At 42.1% G+C, this 23,174-nt stretch overlaps 2 protein-coding genes across 4 annotated transcripts in view; one reads left to right on the top strand and one right to left on the bottom strand.

Annotated features, from left to right (window-relative positions):
• Cda5 (Chitin deacetylase-like 5) overlaps positions 1 to 3,311 on the top strand; it is a 102,833-nt gene extending 99,522 nt beyond the window's left edge. For all 3 annotated transcript variants that reach the window (XM_076524838.1, XM_033469911.2, XM_076524837.1), the window contains exons 16-18: positions 48 to 355; positions 1,446 to 1,644; positions 1,812 to 3,311. In XM_076524838.1, the coding sequence (XP_076380953.1) occupies positions 48 to 355; positions 1,446 to 1,644; positions 1,812 to 1,976 (672 nt within the window). In that variant the 3' untranslated portion in view covers positions 1,977 to 3,311. The remainder of the gene's footprint in view (positions 1 to 47; positions 356 to 1,445; positions 1,645 to 1,811) is intronic.
• Positions 3,312 to 3,430: 119 nt separating this feature from the next.
• LOC117219959 (adenylate cyclase type 10) lies at positions 3,431 to 22,878 on the bottom strand. Its single transcript, XM_076524705.1, has 29 exons — positions 22,765 to 22,878; positions 22,392 to 22,668; positions 20,779 to 20,913; positions 20,495 to 20,706; positions 18,720 to 18,936; positions 17,711 to 17,796; positions 17,507 to 17,643; positions 16,756 to 16,958; positions 16,583 to 16,689; positions 16,402 to 16,526; positions 15,774 to 15,936; positions 15,583 to 15,726; positions 14,525 to 14,731; positions 14,177 to 14,451; positions 12,113 to 12,393; positions 11,896 to 12,036; positions 10,634 to 10,786; positions 10,318 to 10,547; positions 9,427 to 9,631; positions 9,192 to 9,365; positions 8,308 to 8,499; positions 8,001 to 8,242; positions 7,007 to 7,257; positions 6,800 to 6,920; positions 4,328 to 4,511; positions 4,167 to 4,251; positions 4,016 to 4,112; positions 3,673 to 3,954; positions 3,431 to 3,613 (listed from the first exon to the last, which is right to left on the bottom strand). The coding sequence occupies exons 1-29, from the start codon at positions 22,876 to 22,878 to the stop codon at positions 3,461 to 3,463; spliced, it is 5,193 nt and encodes a 1,730-aa protein (XP_076380820.1). The 3' UTR covers positions 3,431 to 3,460.
• Between the last annotated feature and the right edge of the window lie 296 nt (positions 22,879 to 23,174).

Below are 23,174 nucleotides of genomic sequence, written 5' to 3'. Positions count from 1 at the left end.
CGAACGCGATCGACCCGTCTAACCCAATCTCAATCTCTGTGGACCAGGTCGGAGGGAACAACATGTTCAAGATGCTCTGGGACACGAACTTCACCTACGACTCCTCCATGCCGATCTATGAGAACCGTCCACCGAGCTGGCCCTACACCCTCGACTACAAGCTCTTCCACGACTGCATGATTCCACCGTGTCCCACCAGATCCTATCCTGGCCTGTGGGAAGTTCCTATGGTGATGTGGCAGGACCTGAACGGCGGCAGGTGCTCCATGGGAGACGCGTGCAGCAATCCACCGACCGCCGACGGTGTTTACAAGATGCTGATCAAGAACTTCGAGAGACACTACACCACCAACAGGTATGCTCCCTTAACCCTTAGCACTCCGAACCACTCTGGACGTTGGCTACCAGCTATTCAGCGCCACTTTTCGGCAGAAACGAGCATTTACAGACCCTCGTATTTATTTAGTATGGTTTTGGAACTCTAACTGACATATTATAATGATATTGGACTTATATGAATTTGGCTGCAATCAAGAAATTTGCAAAAAAATCAATATTTTATTTTTTATAATTTTGTTATTGTTTGTTTTATAATTTTGTTTTGTTGTTGTAATCGCTGTCTATGCGAACTCTTTCTCTCGTCGCCTTGTTGCTTGGACGATATCGCTATCGCTGCTATCAAAAAGAAAACCTTCTACAGTTAGTCTTTCTACCATATCTGTATAAACGTCTATCTGGAGCTCACCTCCGCTACTACTTGTGTCATGAGACTCATTCGTGTTCGAACGTTTTGCCATTGTTCTAATAAAAAATATGAATAAATACATAGGTTGAAAATTTCTAATTGTTATTACTAACTCGCAAGATGATATTTATCAAAAAAACTTTTACCAAACAATTTATTTACCAAGAGAAGTATCACTTTTCCGATTTTCTCATTCGTTAGATCTATCTATACCGCTCGACGCTTCAAACCAGACTGAGTTCAGCTTTGAAAATCTTTTCCTCCAGATTTTATGATTATAAATCTCACTATACAGTGCGTGCTATGTTCGTATACCGATCTTTCTTCTACAAACTTGCCTTATCGCTCTTTTCAAGTGGCGCCTTCGAAGTGCTCGGACCGACGCGAGCACGCCTCTCACGTTCTCGTCAAACCCCGCTGACATTTCTTGTATATATCTTAGTAGTTTTACTATATTTTGATTTGATTTCTTGTGCCGTTTCAAGAGAAAACTTCAGGGAAACATGCATGTCCCAAAAAGCTGCGCCGAAATAACTCAATTCCCCGTAATCGCTAATAAACTTTAATGTCCCACGAGAGGGGACATTCGAGTGATATGCTAGAATTACGACGTCCCACGAGAGGGGACAACGGAGTGCAAAGGGTTAAAATACAAGCATCAGCTTCGAGAAGTTGGATGTTGACCGCGTTGTCGTTACAGAGCACCGTTCGGGCTGTTCTATCACGCCGCTTGGTTCACCCAGCCTCATCACAAAGAGGGTTTCATCTCGTTCCTGGACACCATCGTCGCGATGGACGACGTGTGGATCGTGACGAACTGGCAGGCGATCCAATGGGTCAGGAATCCTACTCCGCTGCCGCTGATGCACACCTTCGAGCCCTTTGGCTGCAACTATCCGGTAAAAAGAGTCAACGAATCTATTCGATTGCTGCAGCAAACTCTGTCAAATCGTATCTCCTCTTCCCAAATCGCCCATTTTGGTTTCCAAGCTGAGGGGCGATTTGGCAGAATTTACCGTAGCTTGCGAAACGAGACCGAATAACGATTCCATGGGATTATTCGCAGGACCGACCGAAGAAATGCAACAACCCGAGAGTCTGTAACCTGTGGCACAAGAGCGGCGTGAGATACATGAAGACGTGTCAGGCATGTCCGGACATCTATCCTTGGACGGGCAAGACCGGCATCCGAAGCAGTCGCATCGACAACGACGTCGACTCGCACGAATGAGCCGGAACCGCGTCGATGTTCCGTACGATCGCGGTCCAGCCAACCGAGAAGGGAAGAGAAGAAGAGAGAAGGAGAGAGAGGAGAAGAGAAGAGATGAGAAGCGCCACCGGAGGAGACGAAAACGTTTCCGCCACCGATTCGGTCAAAATCCCGTTACCGTTCCTCCGCAGCGGGCCAACGTCTACCCGTCCATCCGGGCCGAGTACGCCAATGAAATCGAACCGAACCGAAACGAATCGAATCGAACCGCCATCCTTTCTCTCTTTACCGAAGGAACGAACGAGTCGCGCGACGGAACACGGTTGGGTCCTCGAGTTTCCACCGAGAAGACGAGCTTCGATGTCTCTGGCTTCCAAGACGGGAGACGAGTTCGTCCGCGTAACATTATTGGCGAAAGGGAAACGCAAATTCGACGTCGATCACGGCAGCCGGGCGTATATTATATTAATGTATGCCGGCGGCTCGTCGCGACGAGAGCCTATCGGGACGATCGGCGGTAACTCGATCGACGCGCGAGCTAATTAGCCGAGGCGCCACGTAATCCAGCACCGGTGAAAGGAACAAAAGAAACACTATGTTTGCCGGGCGACGACGTTTTGGCTTTACTCTTTGGCAAGTAACCGACCAAACGTCTCGTCCCGTCTCACGCGACGTCCTCGCCCGGTCGAGGCAGCCGGCTTGTCTGCTCGTGCTTCGAACGAGTGGATTCTTCGTCTCTTCTCGAACAAAATCACTCCGATTCGACACACCTGACCAATCAAAACGAAGACGAGCATCGTTTCGAACGCGATGCGAGATGTAGGGTTGAGGTAGAAGCGCGAATCGACGTCCTCCTTTGATCCTGCGACGCGCGGAACGTGCGCGCTTGGCCGATTCTCGCGCAGACAGAATTGACCGATGGAAAAATCTCCTCTTCCCCCGCGGTTTCAACTTCCCCTCCCCGTGCCCCGTAATCCTATGCCAATTTTTCTCTTTCTTTTTCGTTTCCCGTTCCCAGTCCCCCCCCCCTTCCCCTTCCCCGAGTCTTCTTCCGCGCGTGTCCTTGGCGTACTCGGCCACGTCCGATAGAGCAATTAATTAATCGAAACGTATCAATGTATCGTGAACAAGCGCAACGAAATGTAACCGGAATCGTCGGTCGCGAGAGGTTTCCTAACAACAATCGATCCGGAGGTTCAGGAGGTCGCCTTGCGGACGAGACAATACGAACCGAGGGAACGAACACGTTCGCTTTAACGAACTATCGTGCACACGAGGGGATCGTCGTGTTTACCTTTTAGAACCTGAAACTGTAATACGCCTTTAATCAATAAATATTTCGCTACAATTCCTAAACAGAGGGCTACGCTACTGTAACAGCTACCTACGTACGAACGCTACGGAGTTCGCGTGGTTCAACGTTCGAACTAGTCAGACTTATTTGTTCAAAGGGCACTGAAACGATGAGGCGGTCCTGCGACAAATCGGAAACGACGGTTCTAGCGTTAAATGGCAAAAGTCGGGATCGGTAGAGGGTACATGACCGTCGACCAAGTGTCCACGTCGAAGTTGTGGATCTCCTGCCAGCTTATCTCGCCCTTCCTGGCCAAGGCCTCGACCCAGTACATCGCCATATTATTGTAATTCTGCTGCCACGTCTGCGAAGAAGAAGCGTCGATGCACAGAGGATCAAATGATCGATCGAAATTCATCGTACCCGTTTGTTCTGCTGCACCGAAGCCTGTATCATCTGATTCCCCTGTATCACCGCCCATTTATTCGCTCGTTGTAAACACGCCAGAGCCGCGGACTTCCGACCCCGCACGTGGAACATGTACCCCTGGAAGAGGTTCATAAACGGCTTGACGAACGCAGCCTTGTGCTGCATCCGCCGAATCGCTCTCATCAACGTGGTCGCGTTCTGCAACCTGTCCACCACGTCGTGTGATCTCTTGATGTTGATCCGTTGGTTCAATATCAGCAGATAACACTCCAAGCCCTATTCTTAGAAAACCAAAACTATTCTAATCGGTTCTTCGCATCCAGTCGCATTCACGCACCTTGATGCAGCTGTAGAGCTGCGAGTGATTGTAATACTGCATGTCTTTGACGTACTCGTTGACGTTCAACAAGTATTCGTCCGTGATCGGCATACTCCTGCAAGCGAATTTCAGCCGATAGAACGAGGGATACGCTGCGATACATACTTACATCCTCAGCTGCCAGATGATCACACAGGTGCTCAGACGCGTTAAGCTCTGCGGATCCCGGACAACGCCGGCGAACTTCTTGCGAACTGTACGAGAAATAATATCATAGACCCCCGTGATCACGCTATTAAAATGTTCGACGAACGTTAACGAACAACTTACTCGCAATACTTAAATAATGATTGTAACAAGTGTCGTATGACTCTATGAACATCCCAGCGTCGAGCAGCACTTCCAAACAGAGGGCGTAGTACCAGGTGAGCGCGGATCGGTCGACATCCTCTTCCGATAAAAAATAGAGCTCCTTCAGCAAATCCATCGCCGCGTTCAAATTTTTGGTCCACACCTGAAATCAAACTTTTCCTTACGGTTCAAGCGTTTTGCTAGTACACTTGTCGGCGTTGTACGGACGATGCCTAATAGCATTAACCCTTAGCGGACGACGACTTTTTCGGCCGAGTCAGGTAGCAGGACGAGGCGATTTTTGCAAATATGTCGAGTGTCTTATATGGTATAATAAAATGATCTTACATATAAATTATCTTACACAAACGTTATGTTTCGTTAGTTTATCTATATTCACAATTTTATGAATATAATTTTACAAAAATTATGATTTGTAGTTTCGTTTGGTGTGATAGTTTGTAAAACATTGACCAAGATGCATTCTTGCTTTATCTGGACATGTATCACAGAAACAGGTCGTCTCATGTCTTCCCCCTGGTTTGTTTCGACTGGAACAAACTTTACAATCTTTCTTTGTGCCAGTAACAATTACATGCAGTTTCTCGTTTAGACGAATTTCGTCAGAGTTGGATGTCGAACTTGAAGATCTATCTCGTGGTTGACAAAAATCTCCTCTCAATTTGTTGATCAAAATTTTACGAAAGTTCAAATGTGTAACTGGCTGTTCGTTTCTCTGTCTTTTTACATGTTTGTAGAGAATGTAGGAATTGATTAAACAAATTTCCAGTCCCCGGAAAAATAATTTGCGCCACCACTTCAGGGACTTTCACATAAAACAGTAGGTCGGATAATGTTGGAGATAACGAAATCTAACATAAACACCGACTGTCGCCTCTCGCTCGCCATTCGCCCTGCCGCGCGAAATGCCGTGGCGACCGAGAGTCGCCACTCGTCCGCTAAGGGTTAATTATAACAAAGTTAGGACACAAATGAATAAACCAAGGATACTGAATTGTTTAGGAGAATCTATTGATATCATATATCATATAAAATATCATATAAATATCATATAAAAATACACAAATGACAACATCGCGAAACATAATCAAATGCTGTCTGAAGTTCAGTTAACTATTATATTGATTAATTGCATTTTGCGTTGGAAACGTTCGCTTTTCTTATACGATATGGATGTAGCAGGTTGTTCAGAACATTTCTGTGTCCTTGGTTTACTTCTCGGTTGCCTAATTTTGTCATAATTATTAATGTTTCTTAGCGATTCTGTATCGTTTAAATAAGGGCGACAGAGGTGCCTCTTATGAAGAAATGTAAAGCTACGTTCGACGTTCGTACAATACCAGTTGGGATAATGGCAAGTCGCTCAAACTGTTCGCCAAATTATCAACAGTCGAGTCTGGTTAACAGTTTGAGAGTTTTGCCACAACCGCAATTGACTCTGTACAGATCCTGAACAGCGATTCGAGATATTTGGAGCGATTTTCGAGAGATTCGGAGATTCGAGATATCGCCACGAGAGGCGCCACCCTTTAAATTTTCCCGAGCAGATAATTCATACCAGATTTTACATTGTATCTTACAGTAAACCCGGCACGAATCATCTGTTCTGTGCATTTATAGTATCAAATTTTTTTCTTCGAGTCTTCTAAAACATTCCTGTACCCTGAAAATATTCTCTTACTCCTGATGTTATTATATATCACGTGTTACGTGATATACTCGTCTCATTATTTCTCCTTAAAATGCAATCTATAAACAATTAACCCCTTAACGTGCACGCTCGAGTTAACTCGAGCGCGCTAAACTGGCCGAACTCTGTGCACACTCGAGATAATTCGAGCGGCGTTGTACTTTATGTTGCTGTAATTTTTCACGCTCGAATGCGATCGAGAATTGAAAATAACAATGTGAAAGCAAAAAAAAACAATCGTTTTATCGATATTTATCATTTACATGGGATTGTAAGCTATAACACTTACTTATTCAAGTATAAAATATATCCTTTTTCTACTTATCACTTACGACTTATCTCTTCCTTGTGAGCCGCTTTCCGACAGCGTATTCACATTCAGATTCTGATTCGCTCATTTTTCAATATATATTTTACTAAAATATAATGTAAAATAAAATATAATAATAATAATAACAATAATAATAATAATAATAATAATAATAATAATAATAATAATAATAATAATAATGATAATAATAATAATAATAATAATAGCAATATTCTTAAAATTAGAATTGCAATAAAAATTTTGATTATTTTTGTAATTTTCTTGCCAAGACAACGTTCTAAATTGTGTTTTTTCACATAAAAAAAAATTGATTTTTTTTGGCCGGCCTTTTTCAAAAAAACTGTGCATTAAGGGGTTAAAATAAAGTTGCGCCATTACAGATCCTATTACAAACAGAACTTTACTGTACCATAACTTCTATCAGAGTCGGAAGCACGGCGATCTTCGCTTCGTTATAGTGAAACAAGCTGCATATCTTCAGCAGGTTGATTCCAGTCTCCATGCATTTCTTCAATTCGCCGTTCAGAAAACTTCGGGTTAAAAAAAAGAAAAAACAGGTCGTTTAAATTAGAAACCGCGTTAGCTGTCCGTCCAGCAACTTCGCCAAGCTTGTCACCTATTCTCGAAGAACACGCGATACACTTTCGCCAAGATGATCAACTCCACCAACGTTTGCCAATTGGTTTTCTCGGAGACGACCTGCATCATCGACTTCTCCAATGATCGCACGTATCTGTAATCCTTCCGGAAGATCTTCACCGCGGTCAGGAAGATGATCCCCTTCTCCAGAAAGCCTCCGACAGTGCGGAAAGCGATGTCGAAGCTCTGGATGATTATCGATTTCGCGGATTTCGTATCCTGTTCCAGCTAGAAATTTCGGCGTGACAAGCAACTTTAACCACGATCAAACAACGGATCGACGTTAACCCTTTCGGTACGAGCGCGTTGTCCGCCGTGACGCTCCCACTGGACGGGGCGCCGCACCGAAAATGCGCACATAACGCAGCGTCAGCCCACTTTTGTACGAAGATTTTCTTAAGCGTTAACACGTTCCGTGCCACGTGTACCATCCATGGTACACGCTTGCATGTTTACTTAGTGAACTGAACAAATTGTTTACAAGAAATTTAGAACCGAAGAATCAATTTCCACCGCAAGAATGGGCGTTGTTAAGTTTTTGTTACGTTGTTATGTGTACGAGAATTAATAATTGCACGTAATACATCAAGTTTTAGTAAAATATCAAAGTGTGAAGATTCGAGTAAAAAAAGCTCGGCACGGAACGTGTTAAGTAATGACTGTGCTTAATCCGTTTCTAGAGATCTTTCTTTAAATGTTTCCTGTAAACATTCTGTAACGCACATAACGCAGCGTCAGACCACTTTTGGACGAAGATTTTCTTAAGCGTTAAGTAATGACTGTGCTTAATCCGTTTCTAGATCTTTCTTTAAATGTTTCCTGTAAACATTCTGTAAAGGGCCTACAAAAATATGGCTTACATGGCTGCCAGATGTATTCGGCACTCGTCCATATTGGTCATCAGATGGATGCCGGATATATCCGGCGCTCGTACCGAAAGGGTTAATCAACGATCGCATCGAATTACCGACCATCATCGCGAGGGACAACCGCTGCAAGCAGATCGCCAGTTCCAATTTTTTCATCGCCGTGCGATCGCTGACACGATGCAGAAGGTAATTGGGCGTGCCTCGCAATTTATATCGCAGCTTCTCCTTCCACACACCGTAGCAGGCAGATTTGTCGCGATGGCGGGTGACGCTTCGCATATTTAACGCTTCCTTGTAGTGCCTTCTCGCTAGCCCGTAGTTTCCGTAAGAAACGTACGCGTCGCCTGAAAACCGAAACGATCCGATCCGAACCGATCCGATTCGCTTTATCCGTGATCAAAGCGGCTACCTATCAGAAGTAGCGTAATCTCTTTGCTGATGGCCTCGTCGACGAGAACGACGTTCAGTTGTTCCCTGGCCTTTGTGTACTTGATCTCCGCGGTGGTGTCCGAGAGGAACTTGGTCGCGAAAATAGGCTGTCCCGTCGCTATCAAGCCGGCGCTGTAATCCAGCATAAAATTCGTCAGCTTCTCGAGGTCCTCTGAAAAGTCGTCAAGCGTGATCGATCGATCGATCTGACTCTTTAATCAAAGATTTACTTAACCTTTTAGGTACGGCTGAGTTCTGCGCGAGGCTATTTCTCTGGACGGCAGAGTCTGATACTGTATATACAGGGTGTCCCAAAAAATGTCTCGCAATCCGAAAGTGGCGGATTCCCCGGACCATTTGAAGCAACTTTTTCCTTTACAACAATTTTCTCCGAGGCACCGTTAACGAGTTATTAACGAAAAACAGTGACCAATGAGAGGCGAGCTCGGCTGGCGGTAGGCGATCGAGCCAACGAGCGGAACTGAGCTTCGTGCGCTGGTTGGCTGGGCCGCCTCGCGTCAGCCGCACTCGATTCTTATTGGTCACTGTTTTTCGTTGATAACTCGTTAACGGTGCTCCGGAGAACATTTTTGTAAAGGAAGAAGTTGCTTCAAATGATCCGAGGAACCCGCCATTTCCGGATTGCGAGACATTTTTGGGACACCCTGTAGACTGTCGTAAATCGATGCGAAGACAAAAGAAGTGTGAAACAATGCATATGAAGACGATTATGTGGTTCAAACGATGAGCGAGTGAGCTACTGGAGCAAGCCACTATAGTGGCGCGTCGTCCAGAGAGATGACATCCGCGAAAGCCACTATAGAGGCGCGTCGTGCCTAAAAGGTTAAAGATCTACAAGCTCACGGCTGTGCTGAAGATGGAAAAGCAGCCGCCAGTAGGAATAGTCGATCGCGTCGACGCACCGACAGTTGCGATAATCCAGGTGGCTCAAGTGTTTCAGCCGATTTTCCCAGACGATTTGCGTCTTCTTACTACCGTCCGATGGTCCTGCTTGTAACGAATTCGCGGCGGAAATGTCTGAAACGGAGGATCGCGCCAGAGGATTACGCTTTCGCGTCGGAAACGTCGGATGCCTCACCCTCTTCCTCGTTGTTGTCTTCGAAGGAAGGTAGCAACGAGATCCTGCGGATAACTACGCTGTCCCGGTTCTTCCTATCCCCGTCGTTTGTTCCGTTGGTGAGCATCAGAACGTTCCGCTTCGACTCCCTTCTGTCCATCAGACGACTCTGCGTCCTCCTCCGTTTCATCGCGTATAAGGATGGCGTCGACGCTTGCTCATCAACCTTTCGCGATTAAAACGGCGACAGACGGTAATAAACGGAGTGTTTAGATCGAAGGACATGGATAATCTTTCATAATATCATAATATCATATAATATTATATAAAATAATGATAAATAAAATATAAAATAATATGGTATAATATCATATAATATCATATGAACTAATAATAAGTAAAATATAAAATAATTTCATATAATATCATATAAAATAATAATAAATAAAATATAAAATAATATAATATAATATCATATAAAGTAATAATAAGTAAAATATAAAATAATGTCATAATATATCATATAAAATAATAATAAGTAAAATATAAAATAATGTCATATTATATCATATAAAATAATGTCATAATATATCATATAAAATAATAATAAATAAAATATAAAATAATATGATATAATATCATATAAAATAATAATAAATAAAATATAAAATAATATCATATAATATCATATAAAGTAATAATAAGTAAAATATAAAACAATGTCATATAACATCACATAAAATAATAATGAATAAAATATAAAATAATATCATATAATAAACAATCTTTCATAATAAATCATTCATAAATTGATTACGGTTGCAAGAAGGATCCCGAAAAACGAGAGAAATTTCTATCGCGTCAAGAAGAGAAGGAAGCCGAGCGAGATTTCTGTAGAAAGAAAAATCTGACCTGCGGCTCCGAAGGAGGCTCCTCCTTGGAGAACATCGAGAGGAAACCGTCGCCGCCGCAGGTGCTACACCTGTGGGCGTACCGCTCCAAGATGGCTATCGCTTTCGTGTGGAACTCCTTCCTCTCGTGTACAGGCAGGATATTGTAGAAGAGCTTGCGATACGACGGCATTACGAACTCCAAGTACTGGCAGTGGGCGTACGTAGGCAAAGATCGCGGCGCGAAGACCCCTGCAATCGGAATCTCCGATGACAAAGATTGGCCGCTTAGCGATCCCGGATGCTCGAGATCGGAGTAAGCTACGCGGACAACTAACGGGTGGGTTGACACTCGCAAGTTGTCAGGTGCTGCATGTTGCTAAAGGATCTCCGATTTTTCTGCAAGAAGAACATCGACTCGTCTATGTGACAGTTTCTTCGCTGAATCATCGCGCATTCGAGAATCCTCAACCTTATCATCTCCGCAACGGCTGTGGAAGATAACACGTTCGTGCATAAAACTTTGTTCCGTTTGCTACACCTTCGAGCTCTAAACTTTAACCTTTTAGGTACGGCTGAATTCTGCGCGAGGCTATTTCTCTGGACGGCAGAGTCTGATATGTACTGTACAGAGTCTGATACTGTATATTCTGTCTGTATATACAGGGTGTCCCAAAAATGTCTCGCAATCCGAAAGTGGCGGATTCCTCGGACCATTTCAAGCAACTTTTTCCTTTACAAAAATTTTCTCCGAGGCACCGTTAACGAGTTATTAACGAAAAACAGTGACTAATGAGAGGCGAGCTCAGCTGGCGCGAGGCGATCGAGCCAACGAGCGGAACTGGGCTTCGTGCGCTGGTTGGCTGGGCCGCCTCGCGCCAGCCGTACTCGATTCTTATTGGTCACTGTTTTTCGTTGATAACTCGTTAACGGTGCCTCGGAGAACATTTTTGTAAAGGAAGAAGTTGCTTCAAATGATCCGAGGAACCCGCCATTTCCGGATTGCGAGACATTTTTGGGACACCCTGTAGACTGTTGTAAATCGATGCGAAGACAGAAGAAGTGTGAAACAATGCATATGAAGAGGATTATTTGGTTCAAACGATGAGCGAGTGTGCTACTAGAGCAAGCCACTATACAGGGTGTTCCACAATTATTTTAACAGCCGAAAATGAGGGGTAGCTGTTACGTAGTAAAAAGAATCCGGAAAGTTCTCGCTTCGTGATTTGTTCAATACTTCGAACGCGGCTCGAGTCCGTCCCGACCATCTGTCAAAGCCTCGTGCTGCGGGCTCTCGAACTTCGCGCCGTCACCTCTCATTGGTCAGTGTTTTCCGTTAATAACTCGTAAACAAAGCCGCAGATTGCATTTTCGCAAAGGAGAAAGTTACTTCAAATGACCTCAGCTACCCCTCATTTTCGGCTGATAAAATAATTGTGGAACAGCCTGCAGTGGCGCGTCGTCCAGAGAGATGACATCCGCGAAAGCCACTATAGTGGCGTGTCGTTCTGAAAGATGACATCCCGGAAAGCCACTATAGCGGCGCGTCGGGCCTAAAAGGTTAAAACTGTACACTTGAAACGGCGAGAACGCCTACTACCTTTGGACGTGTACAATGGCGCAGCGTTGACCATCACGTTCGCGATCATATTGCGCACGAAAACTCCGCCCAACGTGGCTGCGCACTTGATGAAGTCCTGCTCGTACGGATTCATCCTGTTGTATATATCGATCCGCAAGCCTAATCGGCAGATAGCGAAGCGATCAGGATTAGCGTTCAGCGTCTCGTTCCAGATCGTTTCGGAACGATGTATCACCCATCACGTCGCGATTAATCTCAATGAAGCTCGTCTGTCTCCAGGATGTCAAGCAAACTCGTATCCTGCTCATTTGCGTCCAATTCAACGGCGGCGCCAGCTCCTCGGGCGTCAAATTCGAGGGTACCTTGGTCACGTAGACGCTCTTCGGAAAGACCAGTTCGTGGACCCTCGGATCGTTCGGCGCGATGTTCGTAAACTCGACGGCGTTGGTCTGCAAGCTGGAGGTCAGGAACGCCTCGCACCAGGCGATCGCGTTCTTGCCGCGTTTCTGCAGCGTCCTAAACGGAACGACGACGTCGCGTTAACACTTTCGATTAATCGTCGACTTTTTGTTCCCAGCGCTTGCCGACCGGTAGCCGATTAATCGACTTTTTTTATTTTCCGTTAGATTCGATTAGGTTAGACTGACAAGTAGCAAGCAGCAAGCATTTCTTATTTTGTATTCTGATACTCGTTGCTTCGCTCCGAAAGCACCCATATTTTTATACAGTTTATAAAAATTTAGCCTTCACGATGAATGGAAAGGATAGCGTTGGTGAGTTTTATCTCGATGATCTGTCAGATTGTCTTCACTGTGCTCTTCAGCAAGTGGTACCGACGACGAAAGTGATAGCAGTAATGAAATGATTCGAAAGCGACGTTCTGTATTACCACTAATATACAGTGATCCAGAAGACGATGATATAAATATTGGGTTGTCCGGAGAGTTCGTGCCGATTTTCGGTAGGTAGCGTGAGAGACCTGACCGAATATATCACAATTATTGAAAACAAATGACACGTGTACATATTCTAAAAGAGATAACTTCAGCCATATTCGGAGAAAAGCTTGGTTACGATTCGTTCATTTTTATCGGTTTTGTACGCCTTAGAATATGGTGGCAAATAAAGTGCATCATAGGCATTTGATGCTTTTCTTTTTCCGAAAAGGCAAAAATGCCACACAAGCGGCAAATAAGATATGCGCTGTTTTATAGCGAGGATGCTGTAGCCGAAAGAACTGTGCGGAAGTGGTTTGCTCGGTTTAAAGCTGGAAATTTCGACCTTGAAGATCAAGAACGCCCAGGTAGGCCGTCCACCACAGACGAAGACATGATTAGAATAGAAATCGAGAATAACCCACGCTCATCGTTACGTCAATTAGCAGGAATGCTAAGTAAATCAAAATCAACCATCCACGATCGTACTGTGAAGCTTGGCTCCGATATTTAACCCTTTCGCTACGGGCGGATTCTCCGTCGCGGTACTTCTGCTGAACAGAGCGCTGCGACATCACTGCACGCTACGCGACGGCGATCGTCAGCGGAAGTCGGTACTCCGCGGCGGTCGGCGGAGAACCTAAGCTGTTCGAATTGAATGAATTTTTCGAACGAAAAAATTTTTCTCCAAAGGGTATTTATAAATAAAGGGTATTCCAGGGTATTTTATAACGTCTTAGCATGCGCTCTTTAATTTACAGTATGAGAGGAAATAACATTATGCAATATAATGCATCTTATGGAAAGCCACTATAGTGGTCCCTAGTACCTCAGTGGAACCATATGGAAAGCCACTATAGTGGTCCCTAGTACCTAAGTGGCACCATATGGAAAGCCACTATAGTGGTCCGTAGTACCTCACTGACACCATATGGAAAGCCACTATAGTGGTCCGTAGTACCTCAGTGGCACCAAATGGAAAGCCACTATAGTGGTCCGTAGTACCTCACTGACACCATATGGAAAGCCACTATAGTGGTCCGTAGTACCTCAGTGGCACCATATGGAAAGCCACTATAGTGGTCCGTAGTACCTCAGTGGCATCATATGGAAAGCCACTATAGTGGTCCGTAGTACCTCAGTGGCATCATATGGAAAGCCACTATAGTGGTCCGTAGTAGCGAAAGGGTTAAATGAGCTGCGTTTTAATTTTCCTAAAAAATCGGCACGAACTTTCCGGACGACCCAATAATAACGTTGAAGACAGCGGCTAGAATATGCGGCTGAGTGACCGGTGAGTACCGGTCGGTAAAGCGTTGATAAATAATTTGAAAACTCGGGAGTGAAACGCGGAGGTCACTCGCCTGTCGAGAAATTTCGGGATCGCGAGGACGTTCAAGAACTGACAGGCGAACGCCGTGATGTATTCGCTGTCGAAGTCCTGCAACGATTTGCTGAGCAGCCTCTTGTCCTGGCAGATGCCCATCTCCGCTTGGCTCAGATTGTCCCAAGAGATGGGCTCCAGCATGGTCATCGCCACGATCACGTTATCGTTCTCCATGGCGGCGGAGAGGAACTTCCAGGACAGCACGTCCATGTTCTGCACGTCGTCGAGCAGGATGCAGATATTTTCGCCGATCTGGAGAGATGCGATCGTGATCGAGACTGTGTAATTGAAAAACGGGAGACGAGACAGAAACGGATAGGTCTACCTTCTGCAACATCGTGTTGAAGATGTCGATGGTCTTCGTGTGACGCTCCCAGTCGGTCAACTTGCAATACTCTTTCGTGAGGGGGAAATGAACCTTCATCACGGGGTTCAGGTAGCACAAATTTTTGGGAGATATCAGGGTCGCCACTCTGTTCGACACGATCCTCTCGCGGTCTCCCATCGCGGTGCAGTTCGTCGCGCAGAACAGCTTGTCGACAAAATGGATCATGACAGCTATATTGTGTAGAATTAATTTTCTGCCACCGCAGCATCGCCGTATTATCGAACAATTAGCGTATAAATCGAAATGGATTGTCGTTGACTTACTATTTACACGCCCCGCCCTCTTATTGTTAGAAGAATCTCATGGAACGCGACGTTAAAAATTTTGAAGATTTTTATTTGATTTTTCTATTTTATTCGCACGTTTTATGCATAACCTCATATATTTTATGTTGTTGTGAGGTGACCCACATTTAGCCTTGAGATATTTCTCGTATCAAGGGTTCGCATTCGTTAAGACCAGGACTACCGAGCTCTAGACGCGACTAACGTATATTATTTTATAACAATGCCAAAACTGGATTTATTTGGACTTCGGATTATTTGTATTTTAATAAATGCTTCAATTGATTAGTATACCTAACAAATTTTCCGTTAAATGTTTTTATAGAATCAGGAGTTGTAAAAGAAAAAATCAGGAACCAGTCATTTTGACTGGTTTCGTAGTTCCAGTGTTAATAAATAAGTAATATAAATAAATAATATAAATATTCTTCAAAGATAATAATGATATAAATAATAATAATAATCATAATAATATGATAATGATAATATAATAATAATAATATGATAATAATAATATGATAATAATGATATAATAATAATAATATAATAATAATAATATGATAATAATGATATAATAATAATAATATGATAATAAAGATATAATAATAATAATAGTAGTAATAATGATATAATAATAATAATAATAGTAGTAATAATAATAACATAAGTATTCTTAAAAGAATCGAACTCGACTGACGAACCGGCGATTACCTGGAGAAGCAGCTGGTACAACACCGAAAACTCCTTGTCCACGAAGGACTCGCGCAACGCGAGCTTCAGCAGAGTCAGTTGCCGGTTTTGAGCGATCATGGCGAACGCGTCGAGGAGCCTCGACTTGCCCGACCTCTCGGCGCCCTAAACGACCGATTTGAAACCGTGTCGAAGACCGAAACCGTCTAGACGATATCAATGAATAGTATCGAACCAACCTCGATGAGCATCCCCGCGTAACTCTTCCCCGGCACCCCAATATCGTCCAAGATGTCCTTGAAGTACTCCAACTCTTTCGTTCGACCGAGAATCGGATAGACGTAGTCGATGTTCAAGTGATATTCCTCGGACATTCTTCGATTTAGATACAAAAGCTCTTTGCAGTTTGAACGCACACTAATTAAAAAATGATAGGTCGAGCCACAAATAACTTCCGATACAGCTAGATAGAATCTATTGTCCGACCCACTACGAGTCGTCGGGACAAACGAGTTTTTGCTTTCACTAAATAGATAATGGCTCAAAATAAATAAAATAAAAAGTAAATAAAAAATAAAAAAAATAAAATAAGTAAATAAAAAATAAATAAAATAAAAAATAAATAAAATAAAATAAGTAAATAAAAAATAAATAAAATAAAATTAGTAAATAAAAAATAAATAAAAAGTAAATAAAATAAAATAAGTAAATAGAAAATAAATAAAATAAAATAAGTAAATAAAAAATAAATAAATAAAAGACATAAAATAAATAAATATCCGTTTCTAACAAAGAAGCGCGAAAGTTATTTATCACTCGATCTAACAGTTTAGAGCTTACTTGTGCAGTTCTACGACCTCGTAAACTTGGGTCTTGCCGTACCCTTTGAGCACCATCATCCCCCGCGATTGAAATCTCTCCGTCTTCAAGTAACTGTGCATCACTGTGTCGTAGTCGCAGTATGCCTGCAACAGGTGTTTCTGTAGAAACGAATTGGTCGCGAGCGGGAGGGATGAGAAACCTTGCCGAAGGACAGCGCCATCAACGACGTGGCCTTGTACATCGGATCGCCGATGATCATGTACTGCTGTCTGACACAGTGACCGATGACTCCGCAAAACGCCATTCCTGAGCAAATCGCGTGAGAATAACGTACACCGGATTAATCGCCGGTTCGTTTACCGGTTCGATTACCGGTTGAAATGCCGATGAAGACAGTCTTGATGCCACCCACGCGTTTCGTCTCCTCCAGGATCTGCAGGGCGGACAGCACTCCGCTTTTCGCCATCTTATCGTCGTCGAGCTCTCCGTACCCCCTCATCCCGTACACGACGTGGAGAAGAATGTCTCTGGTGTAGATGTTTACGCTAACGTGGCCCGAGTACTTGGTAGCTATTCTTGACGTAACCAAATATGTTTGGTTATCACGGAGATTACGGTCTCGCGAGAAGTCGCTCTCAGGATTGTTCCACGCAACTAGTCCAGAAGAATCATTGCTGACCTATGCTTTTGATTTATTAGTCAAGTCATCTCGACTAAGTGACACCTAGCTTGCCGACTTCGATGCTCCTTCTCGATTTGCTAGGTCAACACTGCCCTTTAGAAGCTCATTCTACTCAACGAGATTTAGCGCGACTGACCCTTTCTACAGGACATTTCAAATTGGTAGCGACAATTACGGCAAAATAGACATATTTACAATCGATATCGTGGAATTCAAAACGAGTTTACATAAATCGATCACCTAAAACCTTGGCTCGCAGATTCTGTGTTATATTAATATCAACTTTTAGCTTTGTACTGCAAAAATGGGTTTGTACCCGTACATATAAATAAATTAAATTAAATTAAATTAAATTATATTATATTATATTATATTATATTAAATCTGCATTTCCTCTTATCCGAGTTACGTGGAGCATCCCCTGCGGCTCGAGAAAGATACTTTAATATAATCGAGAAGATCTCGTCGATCAGCGAAATCAGTTCGTGCACGGTACACCTGTTCGGTATCACGTTCACGACCACCACGGTGACACGTCTTACTTCCGTGAGGTGGTCCAAGGATGCTTCGCGTTTGATCTACGAACACGTGGATGTCAAAATTTGCCATTGGATCCGTCGAATCGCGAGTATCGACGTCGAATACCTGCTCCAACACTGGCTTCTGTATGTACGTCTCCAACTGGACACCCAGACGTTGCTTCAGCGTCTCGATTATCGAGATTCGGGCCGCTGAAATCGGCAATGAGGAAGAATTCGGGCATGAGGTTAGCGATTAGGGTTGTCAAGATTAAGGAAAAATAGATTTTTGATAGTAGGCTGTAATTGTTTTTATCTTCTCATGTAACACAGAATTTGATAAATAAACTTTCGATTGAAATAGTAGTTGCACGTGACTATCACGTGGGGTGAGCTCGACCTCTTTTTGCAGCGATTTTTCGAAATTTTATTTTATTAACCAAATTACAGCAATATCTAAGTAATTTAACATATATATTATTATTATATTATATATAATATTATATTATAATATTATATATTGTTACTATATATTATTATATTATTATATTATAATATTATATATTGTTATTATATATTATTATATTAGATTATATAGATTATATAATATATTATAGATTATATATATATAAGGAGAATAAAAATTCCGTTGAAGGATGGAACAATTAATGTCGTCCGAACGCATTTTTAATACGAAGTAGAAATGAATACATGCGTACTATTTATGTTATACAGTAGTTCTATGCATAATATATCCCTTAAAATTAAAATAGTATAAATAAACTTACCTATCTGTCAATTAATGCTAAGAATATACATAAATAAAAAAAACTTGCAGATCTGTTTAAAGCTTTAAACGCTATTTGCAAGATTAGGATACAGTTTCGCGACAATTGCTATACGATTATTCGCTTATTGCTATACCATTCTTGTGTACAACCTGAGCGTTAATTAGGGTAAATTTACTGTATTTACATTGGCCGGTCTCTCTAGCCGGCCAAATTCTCCCGGACTTACCCTAAATATAATTGAAATGCTATTATTTGCCAAATTCTGTATTACAAGAGGGGATAAAAATATTTACATCCTATTTGCTATTTCAAAAATCTATTTTGCCCCTCAGACCTGGTACTAACCTGGAAGACGACTCGATATGATGGTCGTGAGACGAGATCTGCCGGAGTAACTGGAAAATGCATCCACATCGTTGAAATCGCTGTTCTCTACGTCCATCTCTTCCGATAAAATCGATGACGCGAGCTTGCCTGGACGATTCGTGGCATCCGATTTCGATTGAGTTTGCTTTGATTTCATTATAGACGCCGATCTCGGTTCTCCGAGTACTCTGATGATCTACAAACGTTCTCATCGTCGGGTGATTTCGCAGTATACGCAGCTGCTGTGAAATTGGTGATGAAACCCTGACCCTGCCATCGTTATCTTAGCTCTAAACTCGAAAGTGTATAATACCAATTTTTCCGTATGGCAATTTATCCGGTAAGCTAAAATGTAATGTGACCCATTATGATCATGACCACATCTGATGTTACTTAGGATCAAATGATCGACGCAGTATACTTCTTGAATAGCTTTTCGATTTACTTTCTATTTTCAAAGTTTTCAATGGTTTCTACAGGTGGTGTTTCGATAGTTTATTAAAACTCCAAATACATCTCGGATCTCGCTGAGACACCGTTTAATGCTTCGACCAGAATGCCATAGAACCGATTATGGTCATTTCAACAATCTCAACGGAATACATATCTTTTAACGCACTATATGCGGAAGAGGTAACTCTTTGCACTCGCAAGCCATTCTCACCCTGAATTCAAAATAGCTTTTCCGATTTACAGTATTTCCATCTTGTATGACTTAAGTACATTTTATATAATATAAAATTTATAATATTTATAATATAATATTTATATTATATTTATATAATAACTCTTTGCAGTCGGAGCTACTTGAATTCGAAATCCAAAACACATTTTCTGATCTACGATATTTCTATTTTATATAATTTATTGCGATTCATGCATATGAAATTGAGCCTATTAGCGAGTACAATGCAATTTTAACAGCTTTTTTTAAATATAAAGGAATTTAATGCTCTTACAATGATTTTGAAAAATAGTATACCAATTTCTAGTGGCGCCTCAGAGTCGCCACCCAAGTACAAAGGGATAATAATAATATTTATATTATATTTACATAATAATAATAATATTTATATCATAATAATATTTATGTAATATAAATTATATATAATATAATTGTGACTCGTGCAACAATTACAATTTTAACAGTTTTTAAAACATAAACAAACTTGATAATGTTAAAATTATTCTGAAACGTTATAAAACAACTTTAAATGGCGATTCAAAGCCGCCAGTCTCTCTAGTGCGAAGAATTAATATCTTACTAAAAAATTTAATTTTTTTAATGAAGAAGCACTTAATACTAGCAAAACTGACAATAAGATTTTGATGACAAGTGTATAACGAGGATTTTTCGGACTTTGCAGAGGGATTCTTTCAAATATATAACGAAATTGAAAAAATTAGACTTTTTAAAAAGTGTCCGTCGGATCACTAAATTTTTTCGCTTTCCCTCTTACTTTCAAAATTAATTTTACGCGACCGCCAGCTTCCTACGACGTCGAAGTTTAGCGATCCGACAGATCTGTTCACATTAACTCACTATGTGTGTATTAACCTTTTTAAAAAATTTAATTTTTTCCAATTTCGTTATATATTGTAAAGATCCTCGTTACATACTTGTTGTCAAAATCTTATTGTCAGTCTTGCTGATATTAATATTATTATTAATTAATATTAAATCGTTTCATCTGTACTTCATTATGCCAAGGAGTTTAACCAGTCTATAAATAAACAAACGAATAAACAGATACCTTGACGTTGCTCGAGTCCTTGATCACGTACTCGTATTGGCTTGGCGCGCAATGTTCCCACGCGCTCGAACACAGGACCAAGTCTCCAGGAAGGCATATCCTTTTGGCGAATTTCAGCTCCATCACCGGCGAGCCGCCGATCACGTAATCTCTAGCCGTGTCGTCGCCGATCACGGAGAATATCACTTCGCCCGCGGAGACTACCACGTCGACTACCACGATCGAAATAGAAAATAATACGCGCGATGACCGGAGCTCGCGAAATTTGTTCACGAAAAACGTACTCTTTCCCTCGAAACTTTTGTCCTTGACCGCCTCGACCATCGCTTGCATCTTTTGCGCGTGCAGAATCACGTTATACAACGTGCTGGAGAAGAAGGTGTCCTTGCTGACCCTCCACAGCACCACTATACCGTCCACTGCGCCAAAGAAACACGCTAATCTATACAGAGTGTCCCAAAAATGTCTCGCAATCCGAAAGTAGGGGATTCCTGAGGTGATTTGAAGCAACTTTTTCCTTAGCGAAAATGCGATCCGCGGCTTCGTTTACGAGTTATTAACGAAAAACGGTGACCAATCAGAGGCGAGATCGTTTGGCGCGAGGCGATCGAGCCAATGAGCGGAACTGGGCTCCGTGCACTCGTTGGCTGGGCCGCCGCGCGCCAGCCGAGCTCTCCTCTTATTGGTCAGTGTTTTTCGTTAATAACTCGTTAACGAAGCCTCGGAGAACATTTTCGCAAAGGAAAAAGTTGCTTCAAATGACCTCAGGAACCTCCCATTTCCGGATTGCGAGGCATTTTCGGGACACCCTGTAGATCGGAGACTAACTCGATCAGTAGACCGCGGACCTTTGTGCAAAATAAAAGATTTATTAACGAATGGTAAAGAGCAGAAGTTCGATAAAGATGTACTTCTTCGTTTAACCCTCGGATGTCGGGCGTCGGGTCCATTTGGACCCAGAGTTACGAGCGTTCCACCTAAATTCTTATTTCGTGGCAGTCGTAAACAAATTATTAACTGTTAATATTGAAACTAATGAAAAGATTAACTTTGGTGTCAACGAAAAGGTAATAATAATATACAAATGAAAATGAATCATAATAATAAATGAGAACGAAGATTTGAACCTAGCCGTGGCTGCCATAAATGCTCAAAAATGTTCGCCGTGCAAAAGATGATAATTACAATAAATTAATGAGTACAGTAAATTCTCTCTAATTGACGCTTAGATTGTGCACAAAGATGGACAATTTAGGAAGAGAAGATACGATTGTTCCAGTCGTGAGGCTCGTTTTTATAGCTGTTGACAGTCGATAATTGTAAAAATTTCGTAACCTTATATTTCCTCTTCCGAAATTGTCCACTTTTGTTTACAAGCTGAAGGAAAAATCGGTACTCCTAAGATGGTATCAAGTAAGATTTATTTACAATAATACTCTCTCATCATCGTTAAGGCCAAAGTGTGACTAATACCAAAATTTGAGGTCAATAGTTGCAACTACTACATGATCCTAATTTTAATAATAACAATAATAATAATAATAATAATAATAATATTCGGTACATAGTTTACTAACAAAATTATTATTATTACTATCGTTATTGACATTAAGATTATGTGGTAGCTGCAACTACAATATAATAATAACATTCGGTACATAATTTACTAAGAAAATTAATAAAATAAAAAATAGAAACGAGCCGCAAAGCTCGAATAATCGTATCTCCTCTTCCCAAATTGCCCATTTTTGCGCACAATCTTAGTGTCAATTAGGAAGAATTTACCGTATCTAAGAAGACCTTTAAATTCGTCTGCCTTTATTGTCTCGCGTACAACCTGATGAATTTTCGGATAAATGCTCGGAATCCGCCTATCTATTGGTCAGAATCTACTCACGAGAGAACTTGTAAACGTCACCGCCGCTGTAGTACACCTCCTCGACGATGCGGCCGATGAAGGAGTTCAGCATCTCGACCAGCGCGTAGCTTCCGCCGTTATCGGCGTTCGTGTACTTCTGATAGTGGCCGAAGAGCCGAGAGACGTCGATCATCGCCAGCACCACGTTGAACTTCCGGAAGTTCTTTCGGGAGATGTCCGTCTCGTAGATCAGCTCGTCGGGAACGAAAGTCGCCAGAGTTCGGACGCATTTGTCCATTCGATGAGTGAGCAGCACCTGGCGCAAACATCGTGGAAGACGTCAGCGGAACGTCTTCGCCGAATCCGACAGAAAAAAAAGAAACAAGACAGCGCCGACAGAACAGAGATTAACCTCTCTCAAACCAATGGTGGGCTTCTTGAAAATAGGACCGATCAGGTCAGGCGTCCACGCCGTTCGCTTCTCTTCCAACTCGAACATAACCGAAGCATCTTGAAAAGTACCCATTCTCGTATTCGCGTGGACAATCGTCCGTCGTTTACTGCGCGTTTACTGCGATCCTTGACAAAAGAAATCGCGAGATCGTGCGATCTTCACACGAGTGTCACATCGAATTAATTAATTATTAACCCTTTGCAGTCGAAGCCGAATTGACGCTTTTGCGTTAATTTTTCAATCTTTTTAAAAATAGTTTTTCCATTTTATATGACCAAATGCATTTTCTGTACACGAAATTGAATACTGTGACCCGTGCAACAGTTACGCTCTCAACAACTCTTCAAGTATAAACAAATTTGATGAAT

The sequence above is a fragment of the Megalopta genalis genome, chromosome 10 (assembly GCF_051020955.1).
Source record: "Megalopta genalis isolate 19385.01 chromosome 10, iyMegGena1_principal, whole genome shotgun sequence".
Lineage (NCBI taxonomy): Eukaryota > Metazoa > Arthropoda > Insecta > Hymenoptera > Halictidae > Megalopta > Megalopta genalis.
This window is presented reverse-complemented; position numbering and strand designations above follow the sequence as displayed.